At 34.4% G+C, this 20381-nt stretch overlaps 1 protein-coding gene across 1 annotated transcript in view; it reads right to left on the bottom strand.

The window, feature by feature from the left end:
• The window catches only part of LOC142358746 (casein kinase I-like), a 29656-nt gene extending 15868 nt beyond the window's left edge, over positions 1–13788 (bottom strand). Inside the window, exons 1-2 of the mRNA XM_075410305.1 lie at positions 13186–13788; positions 8425–8595 (exon numbers count right to left, since the gene is read on the bottom strand). Of these exons, the coding sequence (XP_075266420.1) occupies positions 8425–8595; positions 13186–13750 (736 nt within the window). The 5' untranslated portion in view covers positions 13751–13788. The remainder of the gene's footprint in view (positions 1–8424; positions 8596–13185) is intronic.
• Positions 13789–20381: the final 6593 nt, after the last annotated feature.

Genomic DNA, 20381 nt, shown 5'->3' with positions numbered 1-20381 from the left:
AACTTGTGATATTGAAAAAGTCAAAATTAATTCATGACCAACAAAATTGGAAAATGGCAAAAATATCAAAATTATGCTAAAATTCGTTATGTTAAAATCTTTAAAGACATTCCATTTAAAATAGAAATTATTCAGTAACCTATTTTGAAACCCTAAAGGAGGTTCCTTGGCTCTTGAGGCTGAAAAAAACTAAAAAAAAAACTACAAAAATTTTCAAAAAACTTCTAAAAAAATTGATAAAATTTGTGACATTAAAAAGTTTAATGGCCATTAAAAATGTGCCAGTAACCTATTATTAAACCCCTTAGGATGTTTTCTGGCCCCAGGGTCTGGAGAGCCCTGAATAAGCAAATGTCAAAAAATTTGAAAAAATTGCACGTTTTGTCAAAAAAATGCTAAAATTCGTGATGATAAAATGTTGAAACCATTCCATTTCCACTAAAAACAATGCAAACACCTATTATCAAACCATACAGGAGTTTCTGTGACACCTAGGGCTGATAAAAACGGGGGGTGCACCGGGGGCTGATTGGAAGGGGGCAACACTGGGTTGGCGGGCAATAATTCCGTGGGGGGGGGGGGGGTTGGGGGGCAATAGGGGGGTCAACAGTGGGGGTGTCTTCAACCCCTAAGAACCGCCCTTCACACCATAAGTATAAGTCTCCAAAACAGTGTGAGCTGAAACAGAGCTGAAAGGCTCTAAGAGCACTTAATGCCCGCTGAGCGCTACCTGTTTATATCCCGTTTTTGAGGATGAAAAGTCAAAAACGTCAGACAAAAAATCGGTCAAGCGAAAAATCGCATTGAAAAACATAGCCGTTAGAATACCGGAAACGACTCGAATCGTCGTGCATTATAATCTCTAACCTAACCTTTCCGAAATCAGAACACCAAAATAGACAAGAGAAATCAGAACACCAAAATATACCTGAAACGACTCGAATCGTCGTGTATTATAACCTCTAACCTAACCTCTCCGAAATCAGAACACCAAAATAGACAAGAGAAAAAACAAAAGTAGCTCAACAAACCACATTAAAGTATTTTAAAAATGCCGACAATTTTTTAGGTGCGGGGGGAGCTAGATGTGGTGGGTGGGTAGATACGTTGGGGAGGTGGGTAGTGCTGGGGTAGTTGGGGGGGTGGGGGGTAGGTGGGGGTAGCTAGCTGAAGGGAGGGAGTAGGTGGGGGTAAGTTGGGGGGTTGCAGGGGCGGTGGGGGGTATGTAGGTGTTGGGGGGTTAGATAGGTGAGGGGGGGGGGGGGTTGCGGTGTAGTTTAGATAATTAGGGTTGTCTTATATAGAAACAAAAAATCTCAAAATGACCTTTTCACCTTGAACATTACCAGCAGTTCCTAATTACTATACATTACAAACGAAGCTACTGTTAAAGTCCAATGTTCGAAAACAGAAGTCAACAATCAAAAACGGAGGTAAATGCTCGAACAGAAAGAAGTAAAAATTCAAGTCAAGAGCAAACTTGCTTAAAAACTCTGCTAAAAAAACCTGTAGAATCTCAATACTCCTCTTCGAGTCGTAAAAAGACGGACAGGACTAATATAATTGCTACAAACTTCGTTTTAGAGCAATTAAAAAGTTACAACCCTAGCATTATCAAAAATTTGTTGACAATCTCCGAGTCAAGTCCAGAAAAAGATTAGCCAGGATCTCGAAACATCAATTAGGTTAATTAACAAACTTGTCAAGTTAATATTAATACTTAATAGAAGAATTAAAAACAAATGTCAAATTACCGCCAGAGAAAAAAATTCCAAAACAGAAAATTTGTTCACATAAACCCTCACTTCACTTTAAAGGTAATTTTAAAAAAAACAAGCGATAAATAAAAAAAAATCTCAGTTTCCAAATCAAATATTCACAAATATTTTAAATAATGTTAAATCATGTCAAATTCAAAAAATTGCACACGGGCGATTAAAAAACATGTGTCAACTTATTAGCACACATTAGAAGAAAAAGTGAAAACAAGTCAAACAGCGAAAAAAACTTGATTAAAAAAAACAGAAAAAAATGTTCAAATAACAAATTCTCACTCCAATTTAAGGGTAAGCTGGAAAAAATGCTTTTTGCTCCATTATTATTCCAGAGTGACAAAAAATATCCAATCTAATATGAATTCTCAGTGGCGTGCAAACTCCGAAAAAAATGAACTAAAACATAGCCAAAAGACTCCTGAATCGACTGTAAGTATAACTTATCTTATGCCCTAGCCAATCACTATCTAAAAATTAGTCAAATTCAAACAGCAAACGAATTAGAACACCAAGGGAAACGCAAAATATACAATGAAATTTTTTCAAGTTGCAATTTCCATATTGTTTATATCCGATTCTCTGATAATGCTGATAATGTTAACCAGGGCTAATCAAATGACAACAAGACAAAAGAAAAACAAGCGATACAACAATATAGAAAAAGTTACAAAGTAGAAAGAATTTTAAAAAATAAAAAAGTTGTTATCTATAACAATCTCTAAAAGTAGCCAAGTCTCAAAAACTGTTTTTCAAGCAACTAAGAAAACAGTTTCTATAATTGAGCACCTACCGGACAACCCATGAGCACTCAAAACACTTCAAACAGGAGCAGATTGAAATAATAAAAAAACTGCAGAATTTGTTTAATGACATTTCAACAATCTGGAATATCAAACCTTTTTTTCACTTTTCAAACAAAAGTTAAAGCAATAAAACCTGCTTAGAAAAACCACAGGCGCGCAAAAAAAATTCCCTCGCATCTGCTTCTCTCGGTCTCTGTAAAAAAATGCTGTATGGTCAGAAAATCAATCTCTCTGCTCTTCAATTCGTTCAAATATTTGACCTAAGCACTTAGTTTTCTCATGCGTTATTGATTTTTATATGCTCTTTTAAATAGACTCCAAAAAATTACCAATAACAAGAAAGACACTTCGCCAAATATCCTCTTCGAGTACTTTGACAGTGACAAAGATAATGAAACTGTGATATCGAGAACTTTAGATTTTCTCAAAGTTAGAACTTCTCTCTAAAGCATATTTTCCTTCGTTAAGTCGACGAAGTAATATCGAGTGATGGCGTCTAATTGGAACCGAATCACTGCTTAAAATTTGCTCATGTCACAAGCTAATCAGCGTAAATAAACAAATTTTGTGTTCAATTCTCTCTGCCCACCATTAGCACTGATCATAAACCAACTCATCGATCCTCCCAGTAGATGTCAAGACACGGGAGAACAATGTGTCAAGTGCAAAAACTGCACTAGTAATATGCTTATAAAAGGCAAGAGGGGAAACTTGTTCATACTCAGGTGTAATATAATCCATATCTGCTAGCACTACATCGAGGCTGATCTAAAAAAATTCATACTGACACGGATCATAAATATCTGTTAAAATTACAATGTTCAGGCTATTTTGAATTCAACATGACGGAATTAAAAAAGAAGAGCGCCTAAATTACACATAGTTTTTGACAGGCTGATGACGCTTATTAAAAAGATCAAGGTTAATTTATTAAACATACCCAGAATATGATAGCAAATTAGTCGCGATTGCTTACCATTAATCCAGGTGGAATTGCAACAAGCAACAAAATCTTGCAACTAAGAAGAATAAAAGCAAAGTTTAAGTCACGGGCATCTGAAACTGGGCTCCATGGATTTACCGTTTCTATTTTTCGCGATTGATATCGTTCATTAAAAAATGAGTCAGAACATTGAGTGCATGAAACTAGCCAAGAAAATTCAAAATATTTCACAAAAAGGTAAACAAATTTTTACAAAAAGTAAAAATTTTACAAAAAGTAAAAATAAGAGCGTAATAATTGCCATATTAGCCGCCTGAGTTGATCGCGCAGTTAGTAGTAATTTTTTAATTCTTGAAATGACAAACATTCGATCTCGACAAAAAATCCCTGAACTAACTGATAGCTAGCTGATAAAAATTTCAAAAATGATGAAAACAATCACTTTGGAGAAGCAAAATTTGTCCCACTTCTAGTTCAGCGTATAAACCACCACTCAAAAATCAAGCCACAACGCATGAAAAACAAATTAAAACATAGCCGGCAGATTGCCGGAAAATAGCCGCGATAGACGCTTGTCGCCTTCCATGAATTGAAACAACAGAAGAAATAAGATCGACCACCAGCCCTTTAAGAGACCACTAGACTTTTTGGGTTTGATTCGGACTGTCAATTTTATGACACATACGGTCTAACAGGAAAAAGCCCTAAAAAAGCTTTTTTCAAAATTAATATTTGAAATCAAAAACTCAATATTAATACTCAAGAATTAGGGCATACAAGTTTGGCACGACTTAGAAGCACACTGTTGTTCTTTAACTAGTAAAGGCTCATAAAATTTAAAGTTCCATAAGTAAGTTCAGAAGTCATTTTTTAGTGAGGTGAGTCACGCAATTGACTTAAAAGCAGAAAAGACGTCACGCACACAAATTTTAACCGCAAAGCAGTAGAAGTCACTAAAGTCATCGAAAAAGTCAATTCCAAGAAGTCAGGTCGTAAGAATCATCAATGGAGACGACAAATTAAAAAAAAACCTAGCAAAACCTGAAAAACAATTCAAGAATTGCATTAATTTATGACCTGATATTTACTCCGCTTTGAAAGGCAAATGAGAGCTGTTAGTAATGAGCCTAAGCAATAAAACAACACAAGAACAAAGCAAGACTAAAAATTAAACTTTTGTTTTTTGAACAGGATCAACATCAAAAAACAACTGCTATGAACTCAAGCTGCTAACAATGTTCCTCTATTTCTCATTAGCAACCTGTCATTAAATGTCGATGAGTCCTTTCACTGAAAATATTAAATGATAAGACAAAAATAACCAAAAATCGCAATGAAACTCGCTGAAAATTTTTGAAAACACTTAAGTGAAAACTTGAAAACACTTAGTATAAAAGTCACAGAACGCAACAACTACTGAGGGCTACAATTACATCAATTATTTAAGTCCTCAATGATCACCGTCGAGACCTGTCATCAATGAGATTAAGTGATAAAAAAGCAAAAAGTTTAACAAATACTAGCAAAACAAAAAACAAGACGAGTTAAGCAAAACAAAAAACAAGACGAGTTAACACGACAATAATGAAAAAAATCGCAAATCTTAAAAATTTCGATTATTAATATTGATATCAATTATTGTCAAAGTCATAGAAAGCACTAACTTTGAACGAAAACGATTAAGTCGATAAATTTACTCCCTATTAGCAGCATCAGAGACCTGTCCCCAATGATATTAAATGATATCAAATCAAAAAATACAATAAATACTTGCAGAAATTTCACTCAAAATTTTTGAGAGAAAGTAATTTCAGTCATGAAAACCACTAGCTACGCCTTAATACATTCATTGATGCCTTAATAGCAACCTATCGGACCTGTCATTGATGATACTAAGTGATAAGACGGCAGATAATTTTTTTTTATAAAAGGGGCAAAATCTAAAAATCACTAATATCTTATGACACCAAATAGAGGCAAAGTCATAAAAATTTTCAGCTGCCCCTTAATTAATTCAAGCAAAGGCAAATAGGCACAATTAGAACACATATGTACCGTCTTAACAGCACTGAAGGAGATGAAACTCTGAAAACAGAAGTCAAATTGACGCACCTAAAAAAATCCATCTCGAAAACCGCCAAATTGTTCTAACACCAGTTTCTCACTCCACTTTAAAGATTTCGCTCTTTGCTATTTCAAAGTGACCAAAATAACAACTCTAATTTGACTGACGTGAAAAGTCCGAAAAAAGCAGCATGAACAGATCTTAAAAACATAGCTGGCAGATTGCCAGAAAATAGCCGCAATAGATTCGTAGATCGGCAGTCTCAAAAAAAAACAGTGAAAAAGACAGACTAAAAAAATTGGTCTTTTCATTGAAGGCTGATCTGTTATATTTTGATTAAAAATTTAAAAAAGTTATTGCTGCCTCTATAAGCTGATCTCAAATAACCTTCATTTAGAGTGACACACACCCACTTGACCTTATCTCTTTGAATTAAAGTAAATAAAAGTCAATTTCAAAGTGAGGAAGTCATTTTTGAGACTGAGGTAAGTCAAGTGTGACCAAAAATTTAATCACGCGAATGAACAAAAAAACTCGCTCCACTAAGAGCGAAAAATGACGTCACGCATGCAATTCAGTTGAAATTGCATGAACGAATGAACAAAAAGTGGCTGTGACGTCATATGGTCGTAACAAAAATCATGACGACGAAATAGAAAAGATAGCCGGCAAATTCCGGAAGCGACTCGAAGCTTCAAAACTTCACATACAAAAACCTTAAATGCAGCCGAAGCCATTACTTTTTGTATTGAACCTTTAAGTCATTACCTCCCCATGTCTGATCTTCAAATTGGTGAAACTTAAAACACTTTCACCAAGACAAACAAGATGCAGCAAAATTTTATTTTATTGAAAACGTTTGGTAACGTCGAAAAAAGTCCGAAATATTCAAAATGGTCAAATAACTGCTAAACTAAAAAACTAACAAGGCTATCAATTGCCCTCAAAAGCTCATGATACTAATCTCAAAAAGATCTCGAAAGCAAACGGCAGATAATAATCAAGAAACTACGTAAATTTTTCAAAAAGAATGCTCAAATTTAAGCACCAGAAAACCACTGCAATTAGATTTCTAATCACTGCAATTAAGACAAAAAACAACACATACTTCTTGCTTGTTGTACATATGCTAGACAAGATGATTTCATACTAATTGCAAAATTAAATTGATCATAGAAGACATAAGCAGCAGAATATTCAAAGGCAAAAAATCGTTAGAATTATTGCCAAGGCCGGACGAAAGTTGCAGTAAATAGTAAGAAGTGGAAATTGTGGAAAAGCATAGCTAGCAAACTCTCAGTACTGCCTTATGTTGAATGAAAACAAGTGCAAAACAAAGAAACTACGAAAATCTAAGAAAAGCTGAAATGATTCAATTTTTTAACAACCGAAAAAATCAAAATACCGAAAAAAAAGTAGGTGCCAGGACAAACCTAGAATTATGCTAACTAGAATGTGAAGAATATGGACACAATGTAAGGAACACTGTAATTAAAAGACATTCCTGATTTTTGAAAGTAGAAAATAAAATTTAAAAAATCTAGAAAAACGAATACATTTCATTGTTCATTATTCGAGACATAGAAAAGAAAATGAGTCATCCGATACAAAGATCTATTCTTCTGAAGAGAACCAAAAATTGGAAAAAGCAGAATTCAAACATACAAAACATTGAAACATTTTGCAAAAAAGGTCAAAAAACTTTTAATACCGCATTTAAGAAAAAGTTTTAAGTGTTTTTCAAAAACTTAACGCCAAAAAATGATTGAAATTGTATTGAAACGAAATTAAAGTCCCTCGTGTTGCACAAAAAGACTATTTCTAGTGATTAAACCAAAACACAAACAAAAATCGGGGAAAAAACTACCAAAATCGGATTAGCATATGTACAATTTTATAAAACAAAATTACATCGAGGTAGAAAGAGCCGATGAGTATATGAATTGTCAAAAGTAAGTTGCCATATAAACTGATTTTTGACAAAAAGACGGTTAAAAGATCCAAAAATGAAGAAATTAAGAAAAAAAGCCAAAAACTAACAAAAAAATCGAGAAATATGTTCCAATTTTGAACTTGAAACGCATTTTCGGGCTCTGCAAAACACTGTGGCATCAATTTCTGAGGTTGACATTTCAATATAGCATCGAATAAAATTTACTTCTACAAAAAACCAAATTACAGGCAAAAAAAACTGGGCCACTTAGACGAAAAAAACGGCTAAAACGGTTATCTATATGCGCCATTCAGTCAAAAACTACTTTTTAAAGTCAAAAAGTCATTCACTAAACGCGGCGCATGATCAAAAAAACTTCTCTCGCTCAGAAAAAATTAGTTCACACGGCATTTTACTCACTTTCGCTTTTAGGTGAAAACAGCGTCTGAACGAATAGTATTTCCGGTAAAAAAAAACCTTAAGCAAACCAATACTCCTCTTCGAGTCGTAAAAAAAACCAAGAGAAGGCCAATAATAGCCCCAGCTATCGCTGTGCGGCTATTAAAAAAGATATCGCACCAATACTATTCAAATTCTTTGAATTGTAAAAAACCACGATATCCCCAATGATAGCCGCTGTCGCTTCGCGGCTATTAATTTAATCTCGCGGCCATTAGTCAATTAATGGTCAACTCCGATTCGAAAATCCGATTGAAGAGAAATACGACTTATTTTTTCGCAAAAACTAGTTAAAATATCGTTAGTATTCTTGAGCATCAGAACATAGTACTCATCACTCCTTTTCGAGCAGCAAAAACCAATGGTTTACTTTAGGTCATATAACCAAGACAAACTAATATATTAGCTTTGTCACTACATTGATAAATGGACTTCAAAAGACTCACTTGGCTGTGATTTACAGAGTACTTCAACTGGAGTCTTCATCTTCTTCTCTGATATCTTGTCGTACTTTTGCTTCTTGTTAGCCGCCTTAAGACCCTGCCATGGCAGTGATCCCTGCATACAGTATACTAGCACGTAGCCCAGCGACTCCAAGTCATCTCTCCGGCTCTGCTCTGAAAACACGTATGAACAAATAGCAACATCAAACCAATTCGAGCAAAATTTTTGCAGCAAATTTGAGCAAGGAAAATACCATTACATGGAATAATTAATGGCACGCGGCAACGTAAACTTAGCAAAACTTTACATAAATATTTCGGGTCTTATGAGAAAAGATATCTTGTTAGAAAGAAACCGGCAAATAGAAGAAAACTGTAGTCCAAATGCCTTCTAAAACGCATTACTCTTAACGTTAGACAAACGTTACGGCGACAGGAACGAACAAAGCATAAATTTCGTCACTCATTTTCACCGATGTAGCCAATTTATACAATTCGAGTATAGTTTTTTAGCCAAAATTTTTCAAGAATACCGGAGTAAAACAACTTTGTTGCTCTAATTGCTCGAAATAATTTGGTTGACTACCTGAAACTTAAATCAAAGATTTAATTAAGAGCCATCATCTGGCTGTGTGTAGAACTGTTAGTTCCTCTCTAAATTCAATGAATAATTTACATAGTGAAAATTAGTGATGACATGGTGAAGTATGAAGAATCAAAAGTAGCAACTAAATGCCAAAGAAAAAGGTTTCTCAGTCTTAGCTCTGGCAAACAGAAAATACCTTAAATTCTTTGTAAGTCTTCAATTCTGTTTAACAAATTGAAAGAGTTGGAATCATTACACCTTTCGAAAAAAATAGTTCAACAAAAATCATATCACATTTCTGTCACAAATTGAAATACGTATTTAGTCTGTAACAATGAGTTAATGAAGTATATTTTTGCTTTCTAATTTGAACAGGGTTTAAGTATATGGGCATTTTGAAACAGAAGGTCCCAGGACATCGTTATTTGTCCTCGTATGAGCGAAAATTATTTTTCTTTCTAGTTGTCGTCTTATCCGCAATTGGTATTTCGAGGGACCATTATGCAATAAATTATCAATTAGTCTTTCTCTCAGTTCTGTCTAATTGGCAAGTTGTTAAGTACCTTTGAAAAAAAAGATCGTTTAAACATGGACAAGAGTGATGGAGTGCACATCACTGAGCGTGGAAAATATTGACAAAACTAGGTCACTTTTTCCACGCTTGCTGACAAGTAGTTGGATAATAAAAAACAAAAATTTTGACCAAAGTTCAGGGCAACGATTAATTATGATTAGTAGCTACTCCGACCAATTGGCTCACCAGTCAGGAAATTGGATCCAACGAACATACTTTTGGGGGCTTTCCTTTATTTTTTTTATTTTATTTTTCTGAACAGGTATGGCGATTTCCTAATTTCTTGGTTAGCAGCCCCCCCCCCCCTGCAAGAAAACAACAATATTTGAAGAATTGGCTTATATGACACGTTTTGAAAATGACAGAAAAAATTGTATCTTCCTGAAAAATACCACCATTTCGTTTCTATTCTACTTATCTGTGCCTCAACCGAAAAACTTCATCTTGGTTCGTGTATTTCTAAAAACAAGGACGAATTGAAAATTGCCTGGTGCTAGTTCTGCCATCTGGCTCATTCAAATATATTTTGGCAAAACGAATTTTGCCAAAATTTTGATCTCCTAATTTGTTGCTCCCGAAAACATTTCCTTCCACTCTGAGGAAAAAATATGGTCTCCTGAATCTTGGGTTCATAGATATTTGAAAAACAACTTGTCAACAATTGGTTGAGAAAGTGAACAATGACTGGAAAAGATGGGAAAAATTTAGATAAAAATTTTACAATCAAACCAGTCGATTATGAAAAACGAACTGAGAGCGTCTTTCTCTCAAACAATTGTATCCCTATTAACTCGGTTTTTTAGAAGAAGGTTTTAAGAGTAATCATAAGGCGGCCAATGAAACATTCTGGCGCCCAACGATAGACAAAAAATCTAAACTTTTCCTTCCTAAAAAGGGTGGAGATTAAGTTTTAGAAAAGACCTTTTCCACTCTAAACCCGGGATAACACCGAATCCATCACGAGCTTTTTATACAATATAGGACTTTTATTGCACATTTCAACAATTTCCATTCTTTTTGGTTTAATCGCCAGTATTAGCAGCCACTTTTTTTTTCTCGAAACCCGAGATTTCTTTTCCAGATAAAAACAAAAATTACCAACAGAACGTTGATGAGTTAACAATCACTCCTTCGCAATTATTCCTTGCTTTGAAAAATGAAGGTACGTAAACTTTTTGAAAAGCACTTCAATAATTTTCTGTCCCAAAAAGTTAATACCTTAATTTTACGTGTAAGCTTTCTGGTATACGTAGATAAATTTAGAATAAGTAGGTAAATATTCAGGTAGGTTTTGAGTGGCTTCCGGGTAGAAATAATGTAGCTTTTGGATAGGTATCAGGCAGGTTTCAGGTAGTTATCTGGTGAGTTATGGGTAGTCATCTGTTAGGTATAAAGGTGTTAGGTAATCAGGTAATTTTTGGCTTCCTTTCGGTAAAATAGGCTTGGCAGGTTATGACGTACTTGGTTAGAAAGTGTCATAATTAATAGAAAAAAGATTTTCCTAAAAAAACCACATGACAGGAAGTATTAACGAAACTCCGCAAATTTGCCGACGCAAGACTCGAAAACCAAAAATTACGAACATTTCTCTGTGGGTCCCCAAATAAAAAGTCTGACCAACTTACACCTGATGTATAATATTGAAATGAAAAAAGCAATGAAGTTCTTACATCTGGCATTGACTGCCTCAAGGACTACGAAACGTTGAGGAAACTCAAGGAAATCAAGGAGCTCCACAAGTTTTTGGACAAAAGAACTTAACGTGACGCAAAAATAGTATACTTGCATTTCGGCACACTCAAATTCAAGATACGTAAGACCACTTACGTATATCAGATATACAACGAGAAACATGTGTTCACACAAAAAATTCAAAACAATGGAAACTCAAGGGTAACCTTTAACAGCAGACAACAAACTGATTCTCACCAATCAATACCAATCATCGACGACTTTTGAGCACCTGCTAAGAACGGATCTTACAGCGAATCATTCCTCAACAATGCTGCACCTAGTTGATAAATGGAAGATTCCAAGTCATTTTTGCTGCCAGCAATATTGGCTCAACATCATAACCGCTAAAATGTCAAGTGCCAGCACTATTATCAATGCCTTGTCCTCAGGAATTGCTTCTAGTGGTTTCATTCCAATTTCAGCAAGCATCGACAGTGTCTCCCCGACAGTTACACGCAGTTTTCTCCCTTCCTCCAAACCCTCATAGACACATTCTAACAACTTGGATTTAACCCTTATACATTCCACAAATGTCAATCAAGACTTAAGCAAGCTTCCAACACCGGTCAGCCTGGAATGGAATGAGCACGTTTTGGAAAGAGGTATGTTTCTCTGAGAAAGACCTTCCGAGTGCATTGTAAATTATGCAAAAGCTTGCAGAAATCATCCTGCTTTTGCATCAGCTAGACCTTCAAGAAATCCATCAAACAACAGATTTTTGAAGCAATTAAATGAGTAAAAATCGTTCAATGCTTCGTCGAAGAGGTCAAACGAGGGTCAAGGGACCAGTTCACCACACAATGCCTAATGACAGCACACAATGCTTCGACCATCGTCGATAGTTGAATCATGAATTATTTCAACTCTATGGCACACGTCAATTATAATTTCTACCAGTTCAACTACCTGATGGAGAAAAATGCTCGAAACATACACATCTCGACAACGAAAGTTATCAAAGCGTCCTACAATCCACAGCTTTGAATCTGCATAATGATATGAACATTGTTGGTAAGAGGACCATCAGTGACTACCACACGACTATTCTCCGGTGTCGTTGAAATTTAAACCTTAATTGTCGGACAAGACACCTGTCCTCGTGAACGATGTCCTAGCGGCTCCCGATTTGAAATTGAAATAAAGCCCTAGCTGATTAACTCTTCATCACTGAAACAGCCGCCTCAGAAAAATAAGCACAATTTTCTTTCTCATACTCGCATAAATATAATAGAGAAAACAACTTGTTTATTTCAAACAGCCAACTTTAAAAATTGCGAACTCCAACTGTTTACAAAAATTTCACTCCAGCAGTTTCTGTGCCTTCAAGTTCAATTGGAGATAAGTCTACGTCCTAGGTTAGGTATAAATTGGCAAGTTTGTTCCGATAAGGGAAAGGTTTTAGTCAAAGTAAACGTTTTAGTTAGGTTTTGTTAAGGTAACGATTGGAAAAAGCAAATTCTAAGCAATTGAAAGGTTGTATAGAAGACCTTTCAGTAAACATTTTAGAAAATCTTAATTCTCCCGACGCTTCCAAAAAGTGTGTCTCAAAGCCTGGAAACAATCGAAAAAATTGAAGCAAAAAATCTGCGGGCCAAAAATAAAATTCATTAGTTCAATACTGGAAATATCAGAAAAAAACAAACCGAAGCACAATAGCAAGTTCCTAGCAAAAATTAGATTTGAATGATATGCAAAGCTAAACAGCAAGCCAAAATTATCATCTAACTATTGCGTAATTCCGTCCAATAACTTAATCCTTAGACAGCCTAAATAATAAAAAGAACAACAACCGTTAAAAAAGCTTAGCACTGCATGCTAGTTTGGATGGATCCAAAGAACGCAGAATATTTGTTAGCACGCATTCACTTACCTATTCCCATATGTGTGTTGATACTCGCGTACCGCGCTGTTCCAGTAAGGTTCTTGTTCTCACGGTAAGGAATATGCTGATGAGTTCGCGGATCCCGATATTTCTTTGCTAAACCGAAATCGATGATGAATATGATGTTGCCTTTCTTCCCCACTCCCATAAGAAAATTGTCTGGTTTGATATCTCTGTGCAAAAAATGCTTCATATGGACGTATTCTACTCTAGTTAATAATTGGTCGGCGATTAAAAGCACAGTTTTGAGTGAAAACTTTCTGTTACAGAAATTAAAAAGATCTTCTAGACTCGGGCCCAGAAGCTCCATGACCATGACATTGAAATCTCCTTCAGCTCCACACCACTTTATTGAAGGTATTCCTATTCCGCCTTGCAGTAGTTTGTAAAATTTACTCTCCAAATGAAGCTGTGGATGCTTTGTTTTCACACATTCTAATTTAATAGCAACTTCTTCATTCGTTTGAACATTTGTTCCGTAATAAATTTCTCCGAAAGAGCCGCTCCCAATTTTACGACCTATTCGGTATTTGTTACCAACTCTCAACTCCATGGTGCTGAAACTAAGTTATCAGAACATTATCTGAAACATTTGTGAATCATGTCCTTCATATACTAGTACTTGTTGTTCCGATCCCTCTTGAGGGGTGGGGGGGGGGGGGAGAGGAACTATATACTCAAGTGGTTTTTTTTTCTTCAGACAACTTTGGCCGATCGATATAATCATCGTACAGAGTTGAGACTGGAATCATTAGAAAGCTTATCCAGCGTAGAATATGGAGGGTCTTTCCCATTACAGCCCCCCTGAAACTATAGCCCCCATTATGCTATAATTACCATGTTTGGGGGGTGAGGCTATAGGTTATCTGACTACAAAGCTGGGGAGGGGGCTATAATGGGGAAGACCCAATATGGAATTAAAAATATTTTCTTGATTCTCGTTGCTTACAGGGAGTTATCGAGGTTTAAACTTTTGAGAAAAGAGTGAATTCCGTTGATTTTTTTCACATTTTCCTGAATTTTTGACTAAAATTTCGCTAATTTTGCTAAAATTTGTTAATTTTTTTAAAGAATATTTTTTTTGATAACTTAATCGCAATTTTTTTGAACGTCAATTTCTGAATTTGGGTATTCTATACACATAAATTGGGCTGTATTCCATCTCGTCATCCGGTGAGACCAAACCATTTACATCATATAATCATTAATTCTATTTCAGGTACAATTTTTCCGCCAACTTTTTAAAAAAAATGATGCTGTAATTTTGTTTAATATTCAACTAAAAGCAATACAAGATCATCATGTTTTCAAAAAAAGTCCTTGAAAAATGTAGCAAAGAGGAACTAATTGCGAAACTTCTAGAAACCAGCGAAAAAATAAATGGGAAGGATAGAATCATAAAATCTCTAGAAAACAAATTTGGCAAAGTACGAATTGCAGAAATAGACAGTTACTTTCCAGAAAGAGAAATAAATCGTCTGGAGGAAGATGTTGAATACTTCAAAGAACAGACATCCAAAGTCATTGATAACTTGCTGGAAAAGCAGGATAATTCGCGTGTACTAAAAAATATTGAAACGCCAGATAAAAAAATATTTTCCGAAAGCGATACCGCGCTTTGCTAAGCAACTTTTAATATCAGATAGCACACACCGCAAAATCAATCAAGAAGACATCTCGCAGCAAACGGCAATACATTCATATTCGTCAGCAACAATTAAAGATATTCGAAATGTTGTTGAAACATATTCTCCTGGGTCTAAGACGGAAAATTTAGTACTACACGCTGGACATAACTCAACTGATAAAGGTTTATCTGGGCAAGATGCTGCAATGCAAATGAAAGTTACAGTTGATAAGTGCATGAAAAAATTGAAACCACACCGTGTAGCTGTCTGCAAAATTTCACCTGTCAAGGACGGCTGTTATGATCGAAATAGTAATAATGAGGCAATTACAAAGTTTAATGAGCAACTTGAAATGATATGTCTGGAACTGGATGGTCTGTATCCGTGGTCAAAAGTTGAATGTCTTGACAATGCTCTGACAAATATTCATATTTTTTATGACGGGGTTCACCCAAACATAAATGGAATCAAAAACCTTGTGAATATTATTCATCACTATAATGTCTTGAACATTCTACCTGCAGCACAGAATGTGATCCAACCTCAAAAAATTCCAAATTAACGCAATATTGCTTGAGTTGAATAATGTGAAAGATATGAGAATTTAATTCTTAATATTAGTAGTACTTTTTTTCTGACAAACTCGCACAAAAATCAAAGCTGTTCGTTTTGCGCCTCAAAGCTGTTCGTTTTCTTTGCAATTTGTTTTTGAGAAAAACATTACTCTTTTGGGGAGTTGTTGAAGAAAATCCTGGACCCTTTAATACATCGAACTTGTCGAATTTTGATAAAGTGCTAGATCCATCCCAAAAGTGTTTGAAATTTTTTCTCATAAATGCGCGTAGCATACAAAATATGTATGAAGACCTTTCAAAATTGCTTGAACAACTAAATTCGCAAACTACACTTTAAGTAACCGAAACATGGATTTCCGAGCAACAGGACACTAATTTCAATATTAGTAATGAACATCTTTTCTTACAAAAAGCTCGATCAAAAAAAATGGGAGTCCAGCGAGGTGGGGGTGTCGGAGTTTGGATCCCAAGACGCTTCAATGCTAAATGTAAGAAAGAATTTGAGATAGCTTATGCAAATTCTTTCGAATCAATGTGGCTCGAAATTAATGAACCTCTGAAACATAAATGTTTGTTGAACATTTCGTAAAACCCGATGATAAAAGTTTCCGATTTTTTTCCTGAAAGAGTTGAGTGCCGAAGTATCTAATGCACATTCTTAACAGACAATCTTCTTCTATTTGGTGTCTACAACATTGACCAATTCAATAAAAAGAGAAAGAAATGCTTGATAACTTTACATCTGGTCTGGCACTTAACCCAACAAATGTTAGGATTCCCACTCGCATCAGCAAAACTAATCAATCCCTTATCGATCACCGCTTCTTGACAAAAAATAAAATTTTAGAATGGAAGATTTGTTTGCCGCCCATTGAGGTTGACCACGATATCAAATTTTATCGAAGTAATTTAGAAATGATAGGGAGGAACGAAGATACATATTTTTTAAGAAGGAACATGGAATTTTTCTCGGGGGAGAAATTCAGCAGGGACTTGGCTTTTGCGGACTGGCGACCTATGTATCAAGAGGAATATTGTGATGAAATGTTTACAAAATTTAATGAAATTTTTCAAAGTATATTCGATCAACATGCACCTATACAGATCTGTGATTCTTCAATAAAACAAAACAAAAAAAGTGATAAACCATGGATATCCAAGAAACTCAAAAAATTAATAGCAGAAAACATCATTTGTACAATCATTACAAATTCTCTCAAAACTACGATGTTTTTGACAAGTTCAAAAAATGCCGTAACCAAGTGAGCCGAAATATACGAGATGCACATCACAAATATTCTATTAATTTTTTAAAGCAATGTGAAACATCGAAGCAGAAATGGAATTTCATCAATAAAAGATTAGGAAACCACAAACAAGGTATTAATGTGTCAGAAATTGAAATAGACGGAGCCATGACCATTGACAAAAAAGCAATCTGCGATGCATTTAATAAACTTTTTGCGGAAATGGGCAAATATTCTGGTGATTTCGTTCCTCTCAATATCCATAAATTGGACCACTGTTCTGAAAAATTCAATTTTAGAGTATTGACTTTAAAAGAAATCTTTGAAATTAATGATAGTTTAGAAAACAGTAAATCACGGGATCCAGGATTATTCCATGCATGGGCTTTAAAGGCGGTTTAAAGGCGGCAATTGGTAATCATCTGCAATTTATTTTTAATGAATATATTCAAAACAGTGTCTTTCCAACTGTTATAAAACATGCATATATCACACCAATTCACAAAAAAGGATCAACAACACAAGTGTGCAACTATCGAACAATTTCGGCCACACCAACTTTTTCTAAACTTTTTGAGAAGCTTCTCCTTTTCCAAATGATGGACCACATTGATAAAAACAATTTTTTGAATAAAAAGCAATTTGGATTCATAAAAAAATCTTCAACAGATGCAGTATTATTATTCACTGAGACAGTAATAGAAAACCGTGAAAATGGGCAAAACACAGCAGCAATTTTCTTAGACCTTGCAAAAACTTTCAATTCAATTTCGCACAAAAAATTTATTAAAAAAGCAGAGTGCTTCAACTTCTCTGATCTGAGCCTGCAGTAAATTTATTGAGATAATTTCTCGAAGAAAGATCACAATGCTTCAAAATAGGCACCGAGGTCTCAGAACACAATTTCGTTAACCTTGGAGTACCGCAAGGCACAGGATTAGGACCCCTAATTTTTCTTTTATACGTTAACGATTTTTCGGAAAAAAATCAAAGGTGATTTTGAGCTTGTTCAATTTGCAGACGATACTAGTATTTTATGTCGATAAGAACCAGGAGAAACAATTGCAACAAAAATTGAAAAAATTTTACTGAAGACGGACAGTGTATATTTTAAAAAGGTAGGAAAAACAACTCACTTTGAATGCTGATAAAACAGAACTACTTTAATTTTCTACCAGGGACGAATTAGAACCAAAAATTATTTTAACGGAAATTTTAGAAAATCTACTGAGAGTTGTCGTTATCTAGGAATACACCTTGACTCAAAATTGACCTTTGAAGCACATCTAGATGTAGTCTTAAAAAATGGCGGCCACCATTCGCTCACTATATCTAGTAAGAAACCATATACTTTTGGAAATCAGGTTGCAAGTTTTCAAATCCTTAGTACTCTCTCATTTGTCATTCAGTGGAGTTTATTTACAAACATTGTCAGCAAAAAATATACAGCGTAAAATCGACAGATTAATTGGGGCATAAAAGTGTGTTATATGCGTCGTAATTTCGATCATTGTCGTGATATAATTCTCAAATCGCAAGTCCTACCAGCTGAATTAATAACTTCAAAGTTTAGTATATTGAAACTCCACACAGACTTGAATCAAAGGATAGTATCAGAAACATTTAAACAATGTGCAAACCGCCTACAACTAAAACAGAACAAACGGACAAAACAGCTGATAATAAGAACGCAAAAGTATAATAAGCAGAGTAAAAGATCTTTGATTTTGAAGAGTATACAAAAATGGAGTAAGTTACCCTCTAACGTAAGAGCGACGGAGAACAAAATTCTTTTCAAAAGAAATTTAACAGAGTTTTTGCAACGTCAGCAAATTTTCCAATAGATAGACAGTTAGGATCATTCGTGTCTTCTTTTTTTTAATAGTAGAACGAACAGCTTAATGGGTAACATCAATTAATTACCAGAAATTTGATGTAAAATTTTGATTATTTAAATAAATATTCGTGATTATTCTGAAGGCATGTAAACTTTAACCTTTCGGTTATTTTATTAATTCACATGTTTGGAAAAAAAATTATTGATTTGTTTTGTCAAAACTTCTGGCTAAAAATTTCAACATTTTTTTAAATCAAAAACAGAACAAAAGACGTTTTAGTGCACTTTGATTGAATTTGCAGGAAGTACACATCATCCAAACACCACTAGCACAATCTTTTACACTCAAAAGGAAGTTATTTCTACTTCAACTTTCGTTGCGAGTGCTCCGTAATTAAAACATTGCCGATTTTTGCTAACTTTCTTCGTTATCAAAAACGCAGTATTTTTAGTTTTGATTTTTAAACTAACAAAATATCTTTATATAATTTTTGAAAAATTAAGTGTTCTTAATGGGCGATAGAGATAGTTTTGGACCACTCTTGAACTGTTAGAAAACCAAAAACAACTCAGATTGTAATCAGTCGGTCTTCTTTACAAAAAAAATTCGATCTATTTTCTATATCAATTAAACAACAGAACATTTCAAATCAAAGCTCAGTAGTAATAGGTTCAGTTCGTTTTCTAATTAGCTCCAAATTATTGTATGTAGTTTATTACTTGAAAGCTTATCTTCGTTTGGACTTCTAAAAATATTTGATTTTTAAATGAATAATGGCTTATTGAACTTTGTCTCCATTTTTCTCTTAAGTGTTCAATTTTCAGTTAGTGTCGGCAATGAAAGAATACTTTTTCTATCTACTGAGTTCAAATTCAACTTTTATTGCGATTTTAAACCTTAGGTTATTGTTTCTTGGCTTTGATACTACTAGATTTCACATTTTCTTTTTTTTCAGGTATTTGCCCACATTTTCTAGTTTTGTCACATTACCACGTTATTGACAGTGAAAATATCACATTTTGGGCGTTAAAAATTAAACACAATTAATAATATTAAAACCCTTAAGGATATAGACTATGATTTAAACGCCCTCGACAATATTTTATCGAAGAATTTCTTTGAGTTTTTAAATTTGGTCTTTAACTATTGTTCTTAGTTTGTCTCTTTAGTCGTATGAAGTTTCCTGTACAATGACCAGGTTTCTTTAATTTTTCATGAAAAAAAAGATGGGTTGATTTTCAGATATTAGTAGATAGCTGGCCACTACAGGTCACATAATACAATATTGTTGTCAATGGAACGTTTGAAACGACAAGTATTACTTAGTTTTGCCTCTGTCTGGTTATTACCTGGTTTCATAAAACAGGGGTCAGATTATACGTTATCTACATTATCGTTGTTCAAAAAGATGCAATCGAACATATTTGCAGGGCCAAAGTATGGTTGTACGGATTCGATATTGTTTGCTGGCAAAATTTAACAGATTTCTTGTTTGTTGTCTGTTTGTTGTTTCTTTTTGTAACCGAATTAAAAATGAATACCGAGAGTTCATAATTCTCATCTTTAGAATTCATGGTAACCGTAAACCTATGGGATATTTTAGTTGATTTCTAATGGTTTTCATTAATTTGGAAATAATTGAAAAATTTAAAACAATTAAGCGAAGTTTTTCAAAATTACCTTGTTTGTTCTTTATTGCCTAATTGTTATCTAGTCTTGTTATGGACTTGTCCCATATCTTTTCTGGTGAATTAAAAGTTATTTGTTGAGTTTCAGTTTTATCTGACGCTTTTTTGACTTTGTTATCAAGTCTCGTTCTTGAGAACGGAATTTTTTTTTGATGTAATTAATGTTTGTTGTTGTTGCTTGATTTTGCTGTTGGTCTTGACTCGCTTT

Source organism: Convolutriloba macropyga, chromosome 2 (assembly GCF_964194025.1).
Source record: "Convolutriloba macropyga chromosome 2, txConMacr16.3, whole genome shotgun sequence".
Taxonomy (NCBI): domain Eukaryota; kingdom Metazoa; phylum Xenacoelomorpha; order Acoela; family Convolutidae; genus Convolutriloba; species Convolutriloba macropyga.
Note: the sequence above shows the minus strand (reverse complement) of the source record. Positions and strands in the feature narration are given on the sequence as shown.